Genomic DNA, 21,832 nt, shown 5'->3' with positions numbered 1-21,832 from the left:
TTTCCTGAGGTAAAAAATAGTTAAGGAAAACGAGCAAGATGAAAGATCTGCCTTCCCCAGTGCCATACCCTGCAGGAAGGAGTTATCTCTCTTTTCAGTGCACACCAGCAGATCCCTGGTTATACCAACGCTGCAAAGGCTCAGACCCCACACAGCAACTCTGCTGGAGGCTGGAACATGCACCCCCCTTGTGGGGACACAAAAGGGCAGCCAACAAGAGACAAAGTGAAATACACGGAAGGCATAGGATGCCCCCTGGCTCGTGTGGTGCTGCCGGGTAGCTCTGGTGTGAGCAGGTGACACACGTGCATGCTGCAATCCCTCCAGGCACCCAACCAGCCTCAGTATCTGCTTTTTACCTTCGTTGGGAAAACCATTCTCTGTCCTTGCAACTCTCGCTCTGGCTGAATCCCAGGCCAGGATGCTCTGCTATGAGCAAAGTTGGTACTAGACATGTCTCCTTCCTATTGTGGGCAGAAAATCAACTCAGCGAGGGCTGGGCACAAACCCTCCTCAACCCTTTCACTCCTCAGTCCTGGAAAACTGACACCCAGACCCATTCTTTCTTTTCAGATTTGGTGCTGATGAAATTTGGTAGGGATCATGTGGGAGGGCTTTGTTCACTGGGTGACAATCTGCTCAAACTCATCCCTGTTGGAGGCAGGCAGTGATAGGAAAAGGGGGACTAAAAGGGAGGAAATTTAGGTTATATGTTAGGAAGAAATTCTTTACTCTGAGGGCAGTGAGTCACTGGAATAGGTTGCCCAAAGAGATTGTGGGTGCCCCATCCCTGGAGGTGCCCAAGGCCATGGATGGGGCTCTGGGTAGCCTGAGCTGGTTGGGGCACCCAGCCCACGGCAGGGGGTGGAACTGGATGGGCTTTAAGGTCCCTTCCAACCCAACCATTCAGTGATTCTACGTGTTTTCAGGGGCCGGAGTTCTCCATTCTTTGTGGTTTTATCTTTATTGTCTCTGATCCTACTGAAGAGTTTCTGAGCCATAAAATATTACTGCCTTGAAACACTCCTGTCACTTCATTTCTAGCTTCATTGCTTTACCACCATCAACAAAGCATTTGGAAGGTTTCACCATCATTTCAAAATGTTAATATTTGCCCTAGGGTAGCAGAGCCTGAAAATTTATCTGTCTGTGGCTGGTACAACTCATTATTCCACATACTACCACTCTGTAATGTCAGGGAGAAAAGATCAGGGTCTGGTACCTTTTCAGTTGCCCTATGTTCACTCCCTCTCCTTCCAGGAACTGGCAGCTCTTCCTGTATATGAGGCAGGAGAGGTCTGGCCCTGAGGTGATGCTAAAGCACACAGCCAGAGCCAAGCTTTGGGCTGAGAGAAAAGGGGTGGGGGAAACTTAGAGAGCAATAGAAAAGAAACTCTGGGAGTTAGAAGAGAAGGTGACCATCTGGTGCAGAGAAGTCCATCCAACACCCCTGTCTTTCATTTTGCTCTTAGCTACCTGTCAGTGATACGCTGTGGATTTACACCAATCTACACAACAGCAGCAGCTGGTTCACTGTCTCCCAGTGGAAACGTTAAGCCCCTTCTCAATCGTCTTTGTAGACAGAACAAACTGCACTGGCAAAAGCTTATTTATTCCTGCAAGTAAAAATGTTTCTGCTTTTAGTCACTGAGAGAAACACTGAGCCTCCTACCTTATCTTTCAGCTTCTCCATCCAGCTTCTCACTGAAAAAGAAGACAAAAAAAAAGTTAGAATCATCTTACATATATTAATTAGTAACAGATAATAATCACAGTATTGAAATAGATACTAATTAACTTGACAAGCTGATAACATTTTTCATTAGATTTCCACTCTTGTCGTTCATGAAGAAGAGAAGATGAAGCAAATCAAGAAGAGAAACTCTTTTTGAACCAGCACTTCTCATCCACACACTGGGATGTCAGGTAACCTTACCCCGTGCTGTCTCCTTCACTGGCCTCCTCCACGCAGAGGCTCTATCCTCTGTTAGGCATAGGCCCGCACTGACACCTAAGAAGGCATTATTCCTTGTTTTCTATTGTCCTACTTTTCTGGAAGCAGCCACTGCCTGCTCTGGGTTGCCACCATGAACCATCTGTGGACAGGGAGAGTGCTGGAGGGGCTGAAATACCAAACCAAGGAAATCTGTATTGCCATCACAGACACTCTCATTTCCTAACAGTCCACATAAATCCCATGAAAAAAGACTTAGAAGTATTTAGTGGCATGTACTTGGGGAGGAGATCTGCAGCTGGTGCTTGGCACTGGGCGCACAACTTGGTGACTCCATCGGCAGCTCTACACTTGCCTGCTCTGCATGGAGGACAAAATGCCGAGCACTTAAGGTATCACTTGTTGCTTCAATGAATTCCTACTCACAGGAGATAGTCAGGAAATGAGTTAGAGGCATCAGAGTTCAGCAACTGTGCTTTAAGCCCTGGGCAAGGATCTCTTACTCCAAGGGGACACAACTGGGACCTCTGCTGTGCCCATATCTCTCTGTGGGTTATTTCCCTCAAAGTATGTTAGATCCCAAATGGAACGCGATGTTTATGGAGGGAGACTCTACTTCCAAGTCTGCCTTCTTATAGGAGCACCCTTCAAAGCTTTTGTTAGCAATGTTAGGGCTTGCATGTTGGTATACACGTGTGTCATTAGGACAGCCATTCTTCTGCAATGACAGCACAGTGGTGAAGGTGCAGCAGTATGAACAGCAGTAGATCCCCTTTTTATGTCTCACATACAATACCAAGAAGCACAGTGGTTAGGAGGTAATAAGAAAAAACACAAATACTGCAAACCAAAGGAAACCACCCCAGAACTCTTGCCAAAAAGCCTTCTGCTGTCTGTCATTGATTCATGACACTGTTGTGTCATACACCAGGAGGAGAGGCGACTGAGTCGGGGACACATAAGAACAGCTTCCAAATCACAGCGCGTGCTTGGAAGATCTTGACTGATGTCCTCAGTGCACGCATACAGGCAGCTTTGTGCACCCCTGCAGTGCATACACAGAGACAGCTAAAGCTGCCTCGATGCTCAGCCGGCCACAGCTCTAGCTAAGCACAAAGCCTATTTTTATATGGCTTCCACAGTAATTACATTAGATCGGTGATCTTGTCAATAGTCAACCCACTTCCTTGCAGCTGAACATCAGTGCCTCTAAAGCAGCAATTAACTCCGCAGCATTTCTGACAGTTTGCATGTAAGGGCTGCTATTTCCACCAGGGGGATGATCTAATAATACTCTACTTTCAACAAATACAAATTCTGGCTTCATTCCCCTCTGCTCCATAAAGCATCAGCATGTCCGATGGGACCCACTGATGCTACGGTACAGATCCACATTTGCTATTTATACGATTGCCTATTATTAAAACCAACCTTGTTTTCAGCAAGGTAGAGCACATGTCAGACACCTTCAGGAATCAGCCTGAGAACAACACGAAGTGCTTTGTGCCAGGCTGGACGCCTCTGTGAGATGCTCTCACATGGCCACAGGCTGCTGGCTGGCTCCTGCGACGAGTCGGTGTGCCCCAGATTGCTGTGTGTGACACACACTTTTGATGCTACCCATGCACGGAACTATTTTAACATCTCTGAGGAAATGATAAGCCACTGTGTCATCGAAACCAAGCACTTTCTGTTCCAGTTATTTACATATATGTGGAGGCTAAGCATGGGGAGGTAATAGGGCCCTTTATTAAGTCGGGATTTGTATTTATGCTTAATGGCTACCATCAATTGATTCTGGACTGCAGCCTCTCCTTTGGCATAATACATACATCATGAATATTCTGACCTTGGTCTTGGAAGAGGAACGCTACAGACTGCAATTTCTCAGAGGAACAAAAAGCTCTCCAAGAACACCAGGTGACTTGCCAACGAGGCCAAGCAAATAACAGCTAACAAATACTCTATTCCACGTATTTTTTCATCCTCCTCTTTTTTTGCCTTCCCTGATCGCTCAGTGTCCTGAACAAATGGCTTCAGCCTCTGGGTGCAACATCAGTCCTACAGGTCTGCAGTGCCAGCTCCTCTGCCATGGCTTTTTGAGGACAGTGACCAGCACAGACTCTGCCTTCGCTTAACGCTGAGCCCTGGGCTTCACAGGGAGCTGAGTCAGACCACCGTGGAGCACTTCTGAAAATTGCATGCATAATCTGACATTTCCTCAGTGATTTATATAACATCTGCATCTCTTCAAATTAATTTTAAATAACATCTAGCTTAAGATTACCGGCACAGGTCAGCCTGAGCTGCACGGGGGATGACAGACCTGTGCCAAACACAGAGCACAGCTGGAACTGGAGTCTGAGCAGCTGCGATGAGTTCAGTTATAGATGCATGGTGCTACTGTTAGTCCTTTTTGCCTCTCAAAAGTGTGCAGGCAGCTATTAAGAAGCCACAGTGTCAACACTAAGGACGTCGTACTCATTGGACGAGGTAGGGTGCAGTCTGTGGTGCTGGCACAGCCCTTCTTTATGTCTCTGTTCAGTGCAGGTGAGTTGAACTAGATGACTTCTGGAGGTCCCTTCCAACTCAAACAGATCTATGATTCCTTGGAGGACCCCAGCCCAAAGGCAGAGTCAGGAAGACCCATAACCAAACTCTTCCTGTGAGTCTGGGTTTGGCCAGAGGCTGAAAGCTCAGGAGATGGGCAAGAGGTGATTTTACATAGCACAAATGGTCCAAAAACACCATTCACCAGTGGACACCATAACACTAGGAATCCACATTAGCCCCTGTGAGAGACAGACTATTCTCCTCTGAGTGATTTCTGAGTTCATTTTCCCACCCCTCAGCTTTCCACTGTGTCCCACAGCTTTGCAACCCCTATAAGATCGGATTCAGCCAGCATACACAAAGCTGCTCACTTGTTGCTGTTTTTTCAGGGCTCCTCTTGAAAGAGGGAGTGACTGGGTATAACTTACAACAGAGAACTGAAGAGGAATAGGCTAGGAAGCTGCCCATGCTCACCCTCCCCTCAATCCTTACAGGTGGCCTTTGCTTACAGTCTTACTTCTTGCTGCTATTCAGAGAACTGCTCATCTTCAAATACATTCTTCTTCACTGGTCAGGCCTCTGCAATCCCCTTTTGCTCTCATTTCAAACCTGCTACAAAGCACCAGTCTCAGGGTTTACCTCTGAAGTAATGCACTGTTCAGTGTCTCTCCAGAGGCTCCTTCCTGCTTCTCCCCCAGTGCCCTCAGAAATCAGGAGCACAAGTCCTCCAGGCTGCATGCTTTGTCCACTAGGAATAACCCTCATTGCCTCATTATCCACTCCAACACCACCATAAAGTTGCTTAATAATTCCGTTCACTTCTCATTTGTTCTCTCCCTTCCTGAGATAAGCAAATGCAATGACATCCTACTGGTGAAGATTACAATCAATAATCCATGCCCTCACCCCACTGTTCTCCCTTCTCGTCTTAAATGCCCTCCTATTTTATCTTGTCACTTCAGTTTCCACTTTATCAGCTTGTTTTAGTCATATTTCCCCTTTTATCATCTAAAGCAATTCTGTTTTTCCACAACAAAGCAGCACGTTCTCCCTCTGACCTGCACACCTCACCCTATTTCCACACCCAGCCATCACATCTTCAACCCAGAACGTGCTGATAGTCATCTGTACAGCCAGCACCTTCCCTCTTAACAGTTCTCCATCAGAAACACAGCAACCGGTTTTGAAAGCGTGGCACCCGAGCTTCCATATGCACTCCAAAGGGCAGAGGCAAGGCCTGAAGGACGGCACGTTATGCTCCTCCTGCTCAGCCTCCTTGCTGTGCCCCAGTGCAAGCAGTGTGCTGCAGGCAGCTCCCCTCCTCCCCGCTGCCACACACAAAGGCATGCACAAACCCCAAGCTGCACACCTCGCGCCTGCACAGGCCTTAAAACCTTAACAATAAAGAATAGATCGATTGCTTTAAATCAGTCCGGAGACATCGGGCAATCCATTCTGTATGTCAAAGATTTCATCTCTTTCTCTTGCAGGTAAAACTTTCTTTTAAATGAGAGTACGGAGAGCAATTCTGCAGAAATGCTCCGTGCTTCGTCTGCTCGGCTCTGACAACTTAATGGCACAAGGCTGCATCGGCTCCTTCTCCTTAGAAAATACAGCTGCCAATTTACTTACAAGCACAAATAAATAGTAGAGAAAATGGCATTCTGCTGGAAGGCAGCGTATTTTTAATTCCAGAAGAAAAACTATTTCTACTTGACAAGAATTTTGATGAACTTCTGCCACAGCCACGGGGAGAAAGGGAGAAGCTGAGGAGAAACAGCCATACTCAGCCAGTCACAGAATCATAGTCACAGATTCATAGAATGGCTTGGCTTGGAAGGGACCTCAAGGACCACGAAGCTCCAACCCCCCTGCCACAGGCAGGGCCACCAACCTCCATATCTAATAAACTGTATCTAAGGAGCTGTGGTGCACTTCCTAGCTCCTTCTTCTACTACAGAGATCCTTTTGACACTGCCATCTCCATGGCATGCAGTCAGCCTTCTCCTGATTTTTCCCTTTTTCAGCCATTTCCCACCTTGATCTTTGAGGCTGGCAACGGCTCTGCCTTTCAGCCTTCGCATTTCCCTGTAAACTCAGTTCTGCAGTGCCTTGAAATCACTTGTTGGCTTAGATGAACTGTTTGTTTTCCCCTCAGTGATGCCAGGCAGGCACAAGATGTTAAAGCGCAGTGAAGGTAGAAAACCAGTCAGCATCCAAAGAACACAAGGCGTCAGCAGGATGCTGCCGTGAGCAGGCTGTCACAACGCGTTGTACCATCTCACATTTATGGGGTTGCACAGCATACAAAACTACACGCGCCCTGGGAGATGAGATGCAAATGTTGCTCATGGGAACGGCGGTGCCTCTGCCACTGCTCACGTTGGGCCAGGTTCTCCACCACTCTGCACAGCTCCTGAAGCAACACATGGACTTAGCAGCAGCAGATCTCACTTGCCACACTTCAGCAATACTAATTGGATAGCAATACGTAAATAAACTACATGCAGAAGCTACCTGAGGTTACTAAGCTGAAAAGTCAAGACTCATGAGTAAAGAAATGTCCCCCAGTAAAAAAATCATTGCTGGATTATTTTATCCCCCTCTTCATTCACCATAGCAGCTGAACTCCTTTAACTAAAAGCTTCTCAGAAAGTCTGGGGCAAGTAGTGCTGAAAATTTCAGCCCCAACCTTTAAATTTGGCAGGCAAAGTTGTAAACAATTGGAATTTAACAAGAAGCATCACAGGTGTAATGATTGGCACGGCCATTATTCCAGGCAAGCCATACAGACTGTAGAATCCCATGGCCATGCCTCATGGGGGAAGCATCACCATTCACTTGTGAGCATCTCTCAGCCTTAATGACAGGTTTTAAAAAATGCTTTATATGGTGTATAGAGATCCTTAGCTGTCCACTTCCTGATGTATAGCAACTGAGGATGTGACCCTTAAGTTGAAAGAGGGAAGATTTAGGTTGGATGTTAGGGGGAAGTTCTTTACCAGGAGAGTGGTGAGGTGCTGGAACAGCTGCCCAGAGAGGTTGTGGATGCCCCACCCCTGGAGGTGTTCAAGGCCAGGTTGGATGGGGCCCTGGGCAACCTGGTCTAGTAAATGGGGAGGATGGTGGCCCTGCCTGGCAGGGGGGTTGGAGCTTCATGATCCTTGAGGTCAATTCCAACCCAGGCCATTCTGTGATTCTGTGACCCTAGAATATAAATTCTTCATAGCATCATAGAATCATAGAACCATTAAGGCTGGAAAGGACCACTAAGACCATCCAGTCCAACCCCATCCCACCCCCACCATGCCCACTGACTGTGTCCCTCAGTGCCACATCTCCATGGTTCTTGAACACCCACAGGGACAGTGACAACATCACTCCCTTGGCAGCTTGTGTCAGTGCCAGACCGTTCTTTCAGAGAAGACATTTCTCCAACAGCCCCAGTTCATTTTCCTCTGTGCAGCCTTCCAGCCACTCTGCCCCAAGCCTGCAGCGCTGCATGAAATTGTTGTGACCAAAGTGCAGGACCCGACAACTTGGCCTTGTAGAAGCTCATCCCATTGGCCTGCCCTGTCCAGATCCCTGTGAAGGACCTTCCTATCCTCAGGCAGAGGATAGGTTTCTCCCAACTTGTTACCATCTGCAATCTTACTGAGGGTGCACTTAATCCCCTCATCCAGATAATCAATGAAGACATCAAACAGGACCAGCCCCAACACCAGAATCCAAGCACAACCAGCACTGTGTTTGTGATCTGCCCAGGCTATCTTAGCGATGGCAAAAAAGGCAGCACGGTAAACAACAGTCCTGTAGTGTTCAGTCCCCTGTGTTGGACAGCACAGCAACACAAGGGAAGCTGCAGAAATGGTTTGGGGTCCTTTTTACTTCTATAAGCCACTCTTTTAGCTCTTTCTGGCACCAGGTGCCTTAAAATCACCAGTGGTTTAGGCTGTGTTACAACTGTCAGATTTAACCCCATAAGCTAGTACAAAACAGAATGGAAATTCATCTCAAGCTACTTTTTAATGCCCATTTTTCAACAAGCCTATTTTCCGCTCCACAACCCAGCATCGTTCTCAGTAATCTCGGAAAGACTGCTACCTTTTAGCAAATTAAAACTGGATGCTGTGAGAGGAGGAGCAAAAAAAGCCAGAGAGAGCCCTGCATATCATCCCTCTACTCTACCAGCATCCCACTGCAGCTGCAAGACAATAGTGGAGCAACAGGCACAGGTTGTCCAGAGAGGTGGTGGATGCCCTGTCCTTGGAGACACCCATGGTTGGATGGCGCTCTGAGCACTGATGGAGCTGTGGGTGTCTCTGTTTGTAGAAGAGGAGATGACCTTTAAAGGTTCCTTCCAACTCAAATGATTCTATGATTTCTCTGTGCTGCTTCTCAATCCACCCTTCACCTTTCTCTAGGTGCAAGCCACCAGACTTCCATGTCCCCCTAACGCCTTCTGATCTATCTTAAAAGAGCAGCAGTCAAAATGCAAAACTTCCTTCTGTATCTCAGTTTAAGTCTAATACTCATCAGGTTCTGAAAATGTTCTTGGCTTGGTTGCTTTTTTTCTTCTATATAGAGCGAATGTACTTTTCAGAATCATTTTTCTTGGGGACACCATATGAATGATCTGCCTGCAGCAAGCAATACTGAAATGGGGCATTTTCCATTTTTGTATTTAAGACAAAGAATTTATTTTTCTTATTTCAAGATTTGGCCTTTATTTTGGCTGGAAAGATGCAGCATTCGTCAAGAAATGACACAAAGATCAATAAAGTGCTAAATGGTTGGAAATAAAAATGATGGAGTTGGCTTTCAAAGGAAAAAAGTAGATATTGAACTCTGTTTTCAGCAAACAATTATCCTAGTAATTAAACCACAAAGCCCTGAGCATCGATTAGACAGCAGAAATAAAATCTGATTATCACAAAGACTCATTTTCATGCAAATACTAAGGAACAACAGCAGACCGAGCAGTGCACACTTAGTCCCCAAAGGAAAATGTGTTTGCCCACATTTGGCAACAAAAAAAGAAGGCTGATCCCACGTTTCTTTTGCATCAAGGACTGGACATCGATTCTCAGTGCGATGCAATGCTCTCGTGTTGAAGTACCAAATGGGGGCTTATGGCTCCTGACACTGGCTCGACAGCCTTGCAATTGACTTCTTGCATAACCACGGGAAAATAGATTAATCTCTGTTACTCCTTTTAGTATCCTTACCATGGGAATACTAAGGGTATGTATGATAGATAATGTTTTGTTTCTCTGTTTCTGCTCAATTCTGCTGCAGGAGTAAGAAAACAAACCCAACTCAGCCTTCTCCTCGGTGGTGAAACTCCACTAGCCTCAGCAGCACTGCATAAGAAGAACTGTGCATGCCACCAGAAGAAGCCCAGCTCCAGGGAGGAGGTGATAACACAGCTGCTACTCGGTAGCGTGAACCTGCCCAAACTTCATACTTGCTGCTAATGAAGAGTTCATGAAAAGATACTGCTTTATTTAATTTGCATAATGCCATACCAACTGTCCACAAAGGTCAAGATGAACCTGGCTGAAGACTGAAGCTGCAAAGAGAATAAGAGCACAGCAGTGGAGAGAGAACATGGAAATTGAAGGCTCTCACAAGGAGTAAAGTACAGTGATCTTCCAGTGTGCTTACACTCCACAGTGATCTATTCTCAATCTTTACAAATGGCTTCCATCACTGGGAGATTTTACTCAGTAGAAAGTAGAAAAGCTCTGGAAATTATGTCTCTATTCTGAGGGCAGATCACTGAGAAGGTCACAGGAGAGCTGGGTACCCAGGAGACGGCCGAGCAGCCCCAGAGCTCCAGGAGAGCTCCAGCTTGGAAATGCTTCCTACCTGTAAGGAAGGTAGATGGGGAGGTAATGACAGACAGTATCGGACCAAGGTAGCATGTATGATGCCTTCCACTTGCTGTAATGCATTCTGAATGAAAACCACTACCTAAACTTTTACTATATGAAGAGGGGGGAAGACCTCTGTGTACATCCCATGAATTCAAGTAACAGCAGGCTAAACTGGTTGCCCAGAGAAGCTGTGGATGCCCCACCCCTGGAGGTCCCCAAGGCCATGGATGGGGCCATGGGCAGCCTGAGCTGGTGGGGAGCACCCAGCCCTCAGCAGGGGGTTGGGGCTGGGGGAATTTAAGGGCTCTGTAGCTCAGATCCCCAAGTGCAGAAGAGGGCTAATGTGTGCAGCCTCTTTGTGAGGCATCCTGCACTGCAGAGGGAGCTGGACCCTACTGCTGGCAGAGCCTTCCCCAGAGCAGCACAATGAGGATAATTACCCAGCTCTTCTATTTCTAAAGAAGCCAACACTCTTGGCTTCTTTAGAAATGGCATGTATTGGAAAATGATCATATGTTTGCCATAAATGCAGTAACTATATCTAAAACTCTTCATTAACATGGAAATGTCAAATAACGAATTAGAATCAAGTATCTACAATTAGGCTAAAAACCCACAACAATTGTTGTTCTTTGCAAGAAATCATTTTTCATACCATTTATTGCAAATGAGGTCTCATTATGTAATGATATTCAGCTCTTCCACTACTTTGCCTTATTAATTGCATTCACAACAGCTCTCTAACATAAACAAGCAATGTTATCTTCATCTATTGACTGGGAAGCCAGATGTGATACATGCAGATTTGGATAATTACAGTCAAAAGGAGGCAGGAGGAGCCAGAGCCAGTGGAGAAAGCAGGGGCAAACCTCTTCAGTGCAGACATAGCCCTTCCACCTGAGAAAAGGAATTTCCATTTCAACACCAAGAGTTCTGCCAGCCTCACCCGACGCTCTATTTTAATGTCATAACACAATTATCCAGATGACACTTTCCTTTGAGCTAATAGCAAAGCTTCTAATTGAAAGCTGGGCCACGAGAGGCAATGAGTGTTTAAAGTCAGTGGATACTTCTCAGAAATAATGACTCAGACACATGATGACAATCAAACCAAAATGGATTCACTGAGCCTGTGCTGGCTGGAGATGAAGCCAGGCTGACAGATAAAAGCTCTCCTAGGAGGCAGAGCATGACAGTCTGATGATGGGTTATCCAAATGAAGGAGCCACACGTGTATTTGGTAGACAAAACTGGACAAGGCAGCTCCCTTCTTAGCCTGCAGAGGGGGAAATATCTCAGATCATCTCCACAATGAAAACTCTCTGAAAGGCACTGAAGTAGAGAAGCAATTTTGTTTTGTGGCTGGACTGGCAATTTCAAGGTGTGCACCTCGGTAGGACTGTTTTTGTTTGGTGGTTTGAAATACCGTGAGGCCAAATGCAACCCCTGAACGAGCAGGCCTGGCTCCATAAGGTTGATGGTGCTAAGCCCTACCTCCACATCTTTCTGGCACTGCACTTTAACCTGGGTCCCCCCAGATTAAGGTTAATTGCAATGGCTTCAAGGGCTGCAGATAAACAAAATCTCTTTTCTGCAGCGCCCATCAGTAGTTACAGATGAGGCTCTGAAGGCAAACGGACATCCCAAAATCTTGTTTCCTTTTGCTCCCACACAACAGGCACTGTAAAATCACCTCCCAGCCAGCTCTGCTTGGTCCTACAAGAGAAAGGGTTAATTTATCCTCAGACTGACTCTTACCAGCGTTTTCCATTTGTTTCACTAGATCAGCTTGCTACCTGCACACCAGCTCCCTGGTCCCACCCACGCCTGAAGAAAAGCCTCCCCAGGAGGACAGGGATGCACTAAACAGGCTAGGATGTCCTTGTGCTGTTCACACTGAGTGTTCTCAGTACTCTGACTGGAACTGGTCAAAGACCGCTGTCTGATTAGGATAGTGATAAGAGGAGGCTGCAAGAAGACATTGTGGAATATGAACCTCTCTGAATTAGCTCCTGATTTTGCTGCCATCATCTGCCCAAATAACAAAGAAACAATTTGACATTCTGAAGCTTTATACAAGGATAAAGCTTCAGAACCAAATCTGCCTTCAAAGTAGCAGCAAACGTTTATTATCTAAAGGCTGGTGGCCACCGTACAGCTTCCAGAGCCCATGAAACAGAACTGAAAGTTTTCTGTTCCCTTGACAAGTGTTGGACCAGGTCCTCTAGGAATGCAGACTCTGCAGAAACAGACATACAAAGAAGTTACTGACATGCCCCAAGGAACACACAAGCAGAGGACAATTTCTAAAATCATTATTGTTGAGGATTGATTGTACACTGGTTTTAAAGGACAGCAGATACACTGAAGAACTGAATTCACATATACAGGCGCTCCAGCAACATATGCACCTCATTTCATTGAATGACAAAACTGTTTGATTTGGAAGGGACCTTTAAAGGCCATCTGGTCCAATTCTCCTGCAGTGAACAGGGACACCCACAGCTCCATCAGGTGCTCAGAGCCCCATTCAACCTGACCTTGAATGTCCCCAGGGATTGGGCACCCACCACCTCTCTGGGCAACCTGTGCCAGTACTGCACTACCACTATTGCAATAAAATTCTTATATCCACTCTACTGCAGATGACACCAAGTTGGGAAGAAGTATCAATCTGTCTGAGGATAGGAAGGTCCTGCAGGGATCTGTGCAAGCTGTATAGCTGGGCTGAGGTCAGTGGGATGAAGTTCAACAAGACCAAGTGCCGAGTCCTGGACTTCAGCCACAACAACCCCAGGAAACACTACAGGCTTGGGGCAGAGTGGCTGGAAGGCTGCACAGAGGAAAAGGGCCTGTGAAAAGGAAAAGGGTCTGTAGGATATATCATCATCCATGAGGGATGTGGATGCAACAAAGGTCAAAAAAGACAAGATGCAGCAGGAGGAAAAGGCACAACAAAATATTTAAAGACCTTTGCCGGCATTTTATGTCTCCTGGCATGCAGATAAATCTTCACATTACATGCTGAAAGTAATAAGCCTGGAGAAAGAAGCAGGCATTTCATCAGACTTCTAGCAGGGGGCTGGTCGCTTATCTTCCAACAGGTTTCGCTAAATCCTGCAAGCAAGTCAGTGAGCAACCTCTAATCTCAAAGCCAACACTAATAGCCTTCCCTAAGAAAGAAATTGTTATCCATCACCGCGTCTGAGAAATACACAAAGCCAAAAAAGGTTGGGAAGCAGAGCTTTCTTTTGGCTCTTTTGGAAGTATCACAGCTTCTTGGCCAAGGGAGTTCTGGGCCTCAAACAGTTGCATTTCTTTTTTTACTTACAGCAGCAAAGGTTCTGCACTGGGAACTTTCTGGGAGAAGGTTTATTTTTCCACAGCATGAACAAAACCTCTTTGGATCACCTAAAACCTGCAATTCTTTGTAGGTACAGAGACAGTAAAGTCATAGAGCACTTCTGAATTTTAGTCCTAAACATGGAAGACAAATTGTTGGCTTGTCCTGTAATGCTGTGAAGTGGTTGACAGATTCAGGCAATTACTGCTCAAACCTGGTTAGAGGTTTGATGGATGAACCAGGTGAACTGTTGACTTAAACCTGTTCATCACAACATCCTGATTTATTAATCTGTCCACTGACTGAGAAATGCCATTTGTCCACATTTATTTGAACTCCCCTGGGGCATACAGGAGCTTAAGATTCCTTTTTGAAATTATTTTCTACAAGATAACAAGCAGATCCACCAAAGCCAAGAGAGCAACAAACCACAGATGGGTGTTTTGGGTATGGATGAGCTTTTGGACTCATAACTGAGGCAGGTGTAAGAACCCATGTGCATTTTATGCATACAGAAAATTTTCCATCCCAGTATTTGTGAACACTGAGAAGACACTGCAAAATGGAGCAGAGCAAGCCTGAAAATGCCATTACTTTCTGTGCTACTAGCACCAGCTTTTCTGCATTGAGGACTCAAGATATGATGCTGCTGCCTGCTGCAAGAGAACTGAGCTCAGTCCAGCAACGATAAGAACTGTAGAGCGTATAAAATGAAGCTTCAGCAAGGGAAGGGGGTGACATGAACTCACTGATACCTGTTCTCAGCTGCACCTCTTTGGGCCCTGAGCTCAGACCTCTGATTTCAGTATAAGTGTTTTATGTGGAGCTTTGTGTACCCGAAAGACACTGCACAATAAGCACTTTGGAAGTTACCTGTGTCACTGAGTCATACGTCCCTGCAGTGAGCGTAACCAGCTGGTTTCAGGCATTTCTCTCCTTGGAACATTGCTAAGAAACTCAGGGCAAAGTTTGTGTTGAAGGAAGAGCACCAAAAAATATCCACGCAGGGGGGCGGTGGAGTCACCATGCCTGAAGGCATTCAAGAACTGTGGAGATGCAGTACTGAGGGACATGATTTAGGGGGCATGATGGGGATGGGTTGGCCATTGAACTTGACGATCTTGGAGGTCTTTTTCAACCTTTATGGTTCTATGATCCCATAGGAATGGATGCAGTGGATCAGCAACTATCAGTATTTTTTGTTCATCAGCGAAAATAACACAGGGAGAAAGTGGGGGGATATATTATTAATTACTCTTACCAGTGTAATACCTGAAAGCCCAGCTGAGATGACAAACTCCTGCAATAAATGCTCTACAAACATGTAAACAGACTGTATTTGCCCAAAAGAACCTGAACCACCACAGAAGCTGTGAAACCAGCCCACTGATGGATAACAGGACTCAGGAACAGAAGGAAGGGATTTGCACAAGGTCACATAACAAAGCAGTAAAACTGGCAGCAATGAAGCAGGGGAGACTGGGCTCTGCTTATAGCCGGTCTAGGTCAGACTGAAGGTCTGGCTTGGTCAGTAACACAGCATCCAACAGCATCTGCTTTGGGAAAGCTTAGGGATGGGACAGTCACACAGCAATGCTTCCCTCCTTGCAAAGAATCCCATTTATTCTTTTGCTTACTCCTTTCAGTTATTCTTCAGTTATTCTTCGGTTATTCTTCCTTTTCCCTGTACATTTTCCAGCTCTACTGCATCCTCTTCTAGATGCACAGAGTGGCACAGACTGTTTAGGATCAAAATGATAGCTGTCATTTTGCTCTCTTTTCCTCTGTTCCCCCATCCCACCAGGCCCATGTTTCAACTGTAACACCCTCAGTACGGTTCTCCTCTGTGCAGTTGTTGATGAGATACAAGTGTGGATACTAGAATGGATGCCTTGAAGCAGATTCAGAATATATGAAGAATTATGAGTCCTACTGTTTTTTAAACCCTCGTATTCATCATCAGAGCCCACACATCAGTGACTACTCAGCACTTAATAACGAATCATTGCTGCTGTCAATTAGCACTACTGAAGAGCGCTATCCCTGCAGCAGATGATTCAGACTTGGGGCTGCCAGCTCCGGTTTGAGGGATGCTGTTGCAGTGGCCATGCGGGTCCATGCTCACGTGGACAGTTCTGGGAGACGTCCCAGGAATAGGGACATGGAGCAGCTAGGGGAGAGTCCCCAGCAAGCACTGGGGTCTAATGCTCCACTCAACCCCCTACAACCAAAAAACAGAAAAGGACTTCATTTAACCACTTTTTACAGATATAAGAAATAGCAATGTCCAAAAGAAAGGTGTTTTTCTCATACGATTTCACCTGTCAGGTCATATGGGTGGTGTAGGGAGAGGGAGGTGATCTGGACCCTCTGAGATCCTCTATGGGCATTAGACTTGTCCTTGAGCCAACAAGAAAGCATCAGAGACCCAGGTATGCAACAATGCAAAATCAGTCTGTGCAAACACCTGAGCAGTCATATTGAAGAAAGGGAGATGTGGGAAAGCAGCTTAGGAAAGGAACAATAATGGAGAAACTTGGGATAGCTCCTGGCCTCGCTTCGCATCAACAAAGCCTCAAGTACAATACATTAAAAGAAATGATAGATTATTGGGAACAGCCTTGCTGAAACCCTTTATTACATCCCAGGCTAGGATGAGGCTGTGATTAGGAGTTATTCAAACACATACACACAAAAATTAAATAAATAAAAGAAAGCAAAAGCCTCTAATAATTCTCACCATATCGACCCTTCTCAGTGATTAATGCTGATACCCAACATTTTTGCAAAACACCAATTGCCTGTGGTTTGAGATAATTATTTTGTTGTCAGTCAAAATCCAAGCAATTTACTCATTTCCAATACTGGTCCCTAACTCACTCTGAGGCAGGGCAGGATTTATTTGTTTATCAGGAGAGAGCATCCTTTCAGGAAGGAACTTAGATCTCATTTGATCCTCAAGTCATCTTAATTCGAACCAACACCAGTGGGGAGGCAGGGTTAGCATCAGTCATCTTGGCTTGCACTGCCTAAGCAGAGAGAGAGCTTATCTACGTTCTCATTAGAGAGGAATATTTTAAAACCATCTTCTCCACAAATTACCATCGCTCTCTGTGGTAATGGCTGCAAGGAGCTCTTTTCCTACAGTTTTCTCTTACTCACTCTGCAGTCAGAACCAATACTTCAACCCAAAAGATCAGCCTCTGATGCAAACCCCCAGAAGAGGAGAAGCAATTCAAGGCCAATGAACCTTCACATTCCCTTTTTTTTTTTTTTTTTTTTCAGAGGGCTGAAATGCCACAAAAACAGACAGATCTTTTGCACCACAGCTTATATCGCTATTAGAAAATAAATGTGATTTCTGCAGTGGAAGGACAAGGCTCTTCGTACAAGGCAAAGGCCACCCAGGCGAGCACATAAGGGAAAAATTAATAACTGTGACCCGGGGAGAGCTGCTGGCCTGCCTGCATTCTTCAATCAAGCTAAGTGATTACCGAAACCCAATGGGAGAGAGGGCTGAAAACCCTGTCCTCTGTCTAAACGGAGCCAAGATTTCTGACATACATAAAGTGAAGGGTAGAGGGTGAGGCAAAGCACTCTAAAATGTGATACACGCCACAGCACACTGGAACTGCAGACTTGAGAAGGAACTGGATTACTGCAGATTAAAAAGACAGCCAGGACACCAGGATTCCTGTTACAGCAGGGCTGACAGATAGTGGGACGGACACAGTGTCCCAAAGGAGCTGACAGACTCCGGTGAGATACTGACAGTGCTTAGTGCACACACACAGTGCTGGGCTCTGCTCTGCCCATATTGGACCCTATCCCTTAAGCCAAAAAAAGAAAAAAAAATTACATGAGTAGCAAATACTGAGCCATGCTTGATGAAAGCCTCAAGTTGCACCAGCGGAGGGTCAGCTTGGATATCAGGAACATTTCTTCTCTGAAAGAGTGGTAATGCATTGGCACAGCTGCCCAGGGATGTGATGGGGTCACCATCCCTCGAGGTGTTCCAGAACCATGGAGATGTGGCACTGAGTGACGTGGGCAGTGGGCATGGTGGGGATGGGCTGGGGTTGGAGGGTCTTTCAGGACTTTTCCAACCTTACTGATTCCATAATTCAAGGTAGGTCCATCCCAAGACTGCAATTAGCGGATGGATGGAGACAGAGAGTTGGAAAAGGTCAAAAACGCTCAGCTGCTGATAGGATCCTTTTGTGGGCAGAGAGGCAGAGTGCACAGCCAAACCTGGCCCTGCACACATCAGCAAATCCCTCTACACCTGCCCCCAGCTCCAGGAGGCAGCACCTGAGGGCTGATAACAAATGGGCTCAGCTAATCTTACTCTGAGATAGGTTTAACCAGGGATACAAAGCTCACGGCACAGCTGCTGTTTCAAAGTAATGCATCTGAGGTTGTGACAGTGCAGCCACTTCTCAATGTATTCTAGTAAAATTAACAACTGGAGTTTCCTGCTTGAGGTTTATGTGCAGAAAGGCCCCTGCTGCCTTCCCCTTCCTTCTGACAAACTGCAGGCACACGCTTTTTCCTCGCAGACTATAGCTTCATTGCACCCATTTCTGACAGCCTTTTGCTTTCAGAGCTGTGTAGGACCAACCAAGCCTCGTATTTTGTTTCACTCCTTGCTATTCCCTTCCCTGGGTCTTTATTTCTGCTGGGAGGACAACATCTGAATGTGGCGCTGCCAACTTCTCACACTTAACATGTGTGGGCTGTGTTGGCATTCCTGTGCTGTATGTAAAAGCATAGCAGACATTCCCCAAAGCAGCTTGGGACAAAATGCGACAAAAGGAAAAGGCCAACCCTGATGTGAATGATTCTCTTTAGGGAGCTGCTCTGGCACTATAATAGCATGTAATAGGTGTTGAAATAGCATATGTCAAAACAAGGCGGGGAAGAGGATCACTGTTGTTGTGAAGACGACATTTGGATGCATAAATTCTTTTAGCAAAGCAAACCTGATTGAATACCGTTCTGCTCCAGGATTAAGGTGTGATCACAAGCAAGTGATTCCAAAGTGCACATTCCTCAGAAGGAACAGAAACACAAAATTTAGCCACCAGCCTGATGGGGGAAGCTTTGTTACTGCTTTGGAGTGGGAAGGGAGCTGGGGAGGAACATACAAAGGAAGAAAGTCTTAAAGGCACAGGAGGAGGTTATCCCCCGTGCCAATAGATGAGCCAGAAGGGATGAAAACCAGCATGGAGGAACAGAGAGTTTTTCCTGAGGCTCCAGGAGAAAAAGAGAATCCACCTCCTGTGGAAGAAGGGATGAGTAACTGGGGGAGCGTACAAAGGATTGGTTAGGATGTGCAGGGAGAAAATTAGAAAGGCAAAAGCCCAGCTTGAACTCAACTTGGCCACTGGGGTAAAAGAGAACAAAGAACTTTTTACAAATATATTTACAGTAAGAGGAGGGCTAAGGAAAATCTCCATCCTTTACTGGATGCGATGGGGAACATGACCACAGAATAAGGAAAAGGTTCTCAATGACTTCTTTACACCTGTCTGTAAAAGTCAGACCAGCTATTCTCGGTGTACCCCTGATCTTGAAGTCTCGGATAGGGAGCAGAATAAAACCCCCATGATTCAGGTGGGAACAGCCAGAGACCTGCTGCCCCAGGTATGGGGTATGGGTATGGGGCCGGATGAGATCCACGTGAGGGTGTTGAGGGAGCTGGTGGAGGTGACAGCAAAGCCTTCGACACTGACTCCCACAGCATTCTCCTGCAGAAGCTGGCAGTCCATGGCTTGGACAGGTACGCTCTTTGCTGGGTAAAGAACTGTCTGGATGGCTGTGCCCAGAGAGTGGTGGGGAATGGAGTTAAATCCAGCTGGGAGATCAGTGGTATTTCCCAGGGGTTGGTACTGGGACCTGTCCTATTCAGTACCTTTATTGATGATGGCATAGAGTATACCCTCAGGAAGGGTTTGCAGATGACACCACGTTGGCAGGAAGTATCAATCAGCCTGGGTGTAGGAAGGCCCTACAGAGTGATCTGGACACACTGGACAGCTGGGCTGAGGCCTATGGGATGAAATTCAACAAGACCAAGTGCCAGGTCCTGCACTTTGGCCACAACAAAGGCTTGGTACAAATTTTAGAAACTGCATATTGAGAATTATATTGACACACTTCATAACCTCTGTGTCTTTAATTTCCCATCTACAAAGACTGTCCAAACTCCACTGTGTACAATATCTCCCCGGGTAGATGGAAACCAGTAAGAAATGCTGTGGAACCAGACACAGGATGCTGTGCTGAGGAGCACAGGCATGGGATGATAAGAAACAGACACAACATAGTGCTGGCACCAGGGCCACTGTGGCTATAAGCAACGTACCAGATGTCAGTTAGATGACAGATGCAGACCGGGACAAAATTGATTTAGGGTAAAACAAATATAGTATATAACATACATAAAAGCCACCATATACAGCAAACTGAGATGCATAAAGCCAGGGATAGGCACAGAAACCAAGAACTGTGAGTGCAGCAACTCTAACTGCATAATTATTTCTTCTTCTGTAAAAATAACTATGTCTAGACTAATAACGGTTAGACTGTGAATAATAAAATTGCATTAGCAATAAATTCTTGGGTTTGGGTACATATGGGATGTGCCTTTGCTTTGCCTATAAAACGTGATTTTGAGCATAGCAATGGAGCCTTCTCTGTTAAGATTTCTGGTTCAAACAGAATCACAGAATTGTTTGAGTTGGAAGGGATCTTTAAAGGTCATCTGGTCAAATTCTCCTGCAAGGAATAGGGTCATCTACACCTAAATGTTACCTCACATTGTGGTGGCCTAGGATAAGCAACCAACGGGCTCCACCAACACTTTAAAGAACCAAAGTCCACCATACCAACCCCTGCATCAACAATTTCAGCCATACGTTCAAGAAGTCACAACCCTGTAAAGCCTCAAGAAGCAAAAGCCACAGCTGCTCCAAACAACTCCATGCATTTTGAATGCACAAAACCAATTACTGCAAACCCCAGAGCAGCAAAATTAAAGGCTGAGTAAATTGTCCCGGTCCTCCTGCTGCTATCATAGTACAGACAGCAGGATCTCTCAGTTACACACACCGGGACATGGAAGATAGGCAAACACTGGCATTAACAAACCGCTTGGGAGCATATCCCAAAGATAAGTTGTTGTGTCTTACTCTGTAGTCTGTACGGTAATGATGAGGTGGTGCTGCCACACACAGAGAGAGCATAAACACTCTCAGGAAGTGAGAAAATAGCATGGTCACAGCAGCCATCACCAACACAGAGGTAAAAGGCTTTGATCTCCATGGAGGTGTAAAACAAAAGTAATTTATTTGAACACTCATGACGAAGAACTAAAAGAGGACCCAGGAAGTGTTCAATAGGTTTGAGTTCATCTAAACCAATGGCAGTTCTTGTTGTGATGCATAAACATTTAATCCCAAAAGGGGTAGAAGGGGAAAATGATGCATTTTTATTCATTCTCAAAAAGCTCAAGTTTCCTGCCCCTCTGATATTCTCCCAGCACAAAGTTTATGTTCACCTACTATGCACCACCCAGGGACAACTCAAACAAGCAGAGGAAGGCTGAAGTCATCTCCCACAACTCAGGGAGGTCCCAGAGTTCTGCCAAGATGCTCTTTGAATCTGAAGACAAAGCATTAAAACACCAACAGAGATCTGAAAGCATATTCAGACCTTCCTTCTGCAGAACCAGAAGCCAACTTCTATTCTGAGGACATCATTTATTTTTATCATTTAGCTTTATTTTTGTCTAAATCTTGCTGGTTAGAGAGTCAGCTGATAGACCGTAAAGCTGACAGCCTCATTACTGAAGCATATAAATTGCTTTTGCTCAGCTGGAGTTAATGTAGGACCATCTGACTTCCCAGAATGGACATTTTAATGATTCTGTTTCTCTGGCATTTTTTCACTGACCACTACAAAAATCCAAACTGTCTCTTTGCTTTGCCAAGCTGCCTGTGGATCAAGTTACTCCATCTCCAGGGATTGTCAGCGTGTCAGCCATCAGACCAGGTAAACCCAATAACAAATGAGCTGAGAGTAGCTACTCCAGCACTTCTT

General features: G+C 45.8%; 1 protein-coding gene across 11 annotated transcripts in view; it reads right to left on the bottom strand.

Moving 5' to 3' along the window:
* The window catches only part of ARMH4 (armadillo like helical domain containing 4), a 51,448-nt gene that overhangs the window by 6,280 nt on the left and 23,336 nt on the right, over positions 1-21,832 (bottom strand). For 6 of the 11 annotated variants that reach the window (XM_004936465.4, XM_004936466.4, XM_421438.8 and 3 more), the window contains exon 6: positions 1,673-1,704. In XM_004936465.4, coding sequence (XP_004936522.3) covers positions 1,673-1,704 — 32 coding nt within the window. Of the gene's footprint in view, positions 1-359; positions 465-1,672; positions 1,705-21,832 lie in introns of all 11 variants that reach the window. The other 5 variants (XM_040702144.2, XM_040702145.2, XM_040702146.2 and 2 more) reach the window with 1 other exon arrangement.

The sequence above is a fragment of the Gallus gallus genome, chromosome 5 (assembly GCF_016699485.2).
Source record: "Gallus gallus isolate bGalGal1 chromosome 5, bGalGal1.mat.broiler.GRCg7b, whole genome shotgun sequence".
NCBI lineage: Eukaryota > Metazoa > Chordata > Aves > Galliformes > Phasianidae > Gallus > Gallus gallus.
The sequence above is the reverse complement of the archived record's forward strand: the minus strand, read 5'-3'. Positions and strand labels throughout refer to the sequence as shown.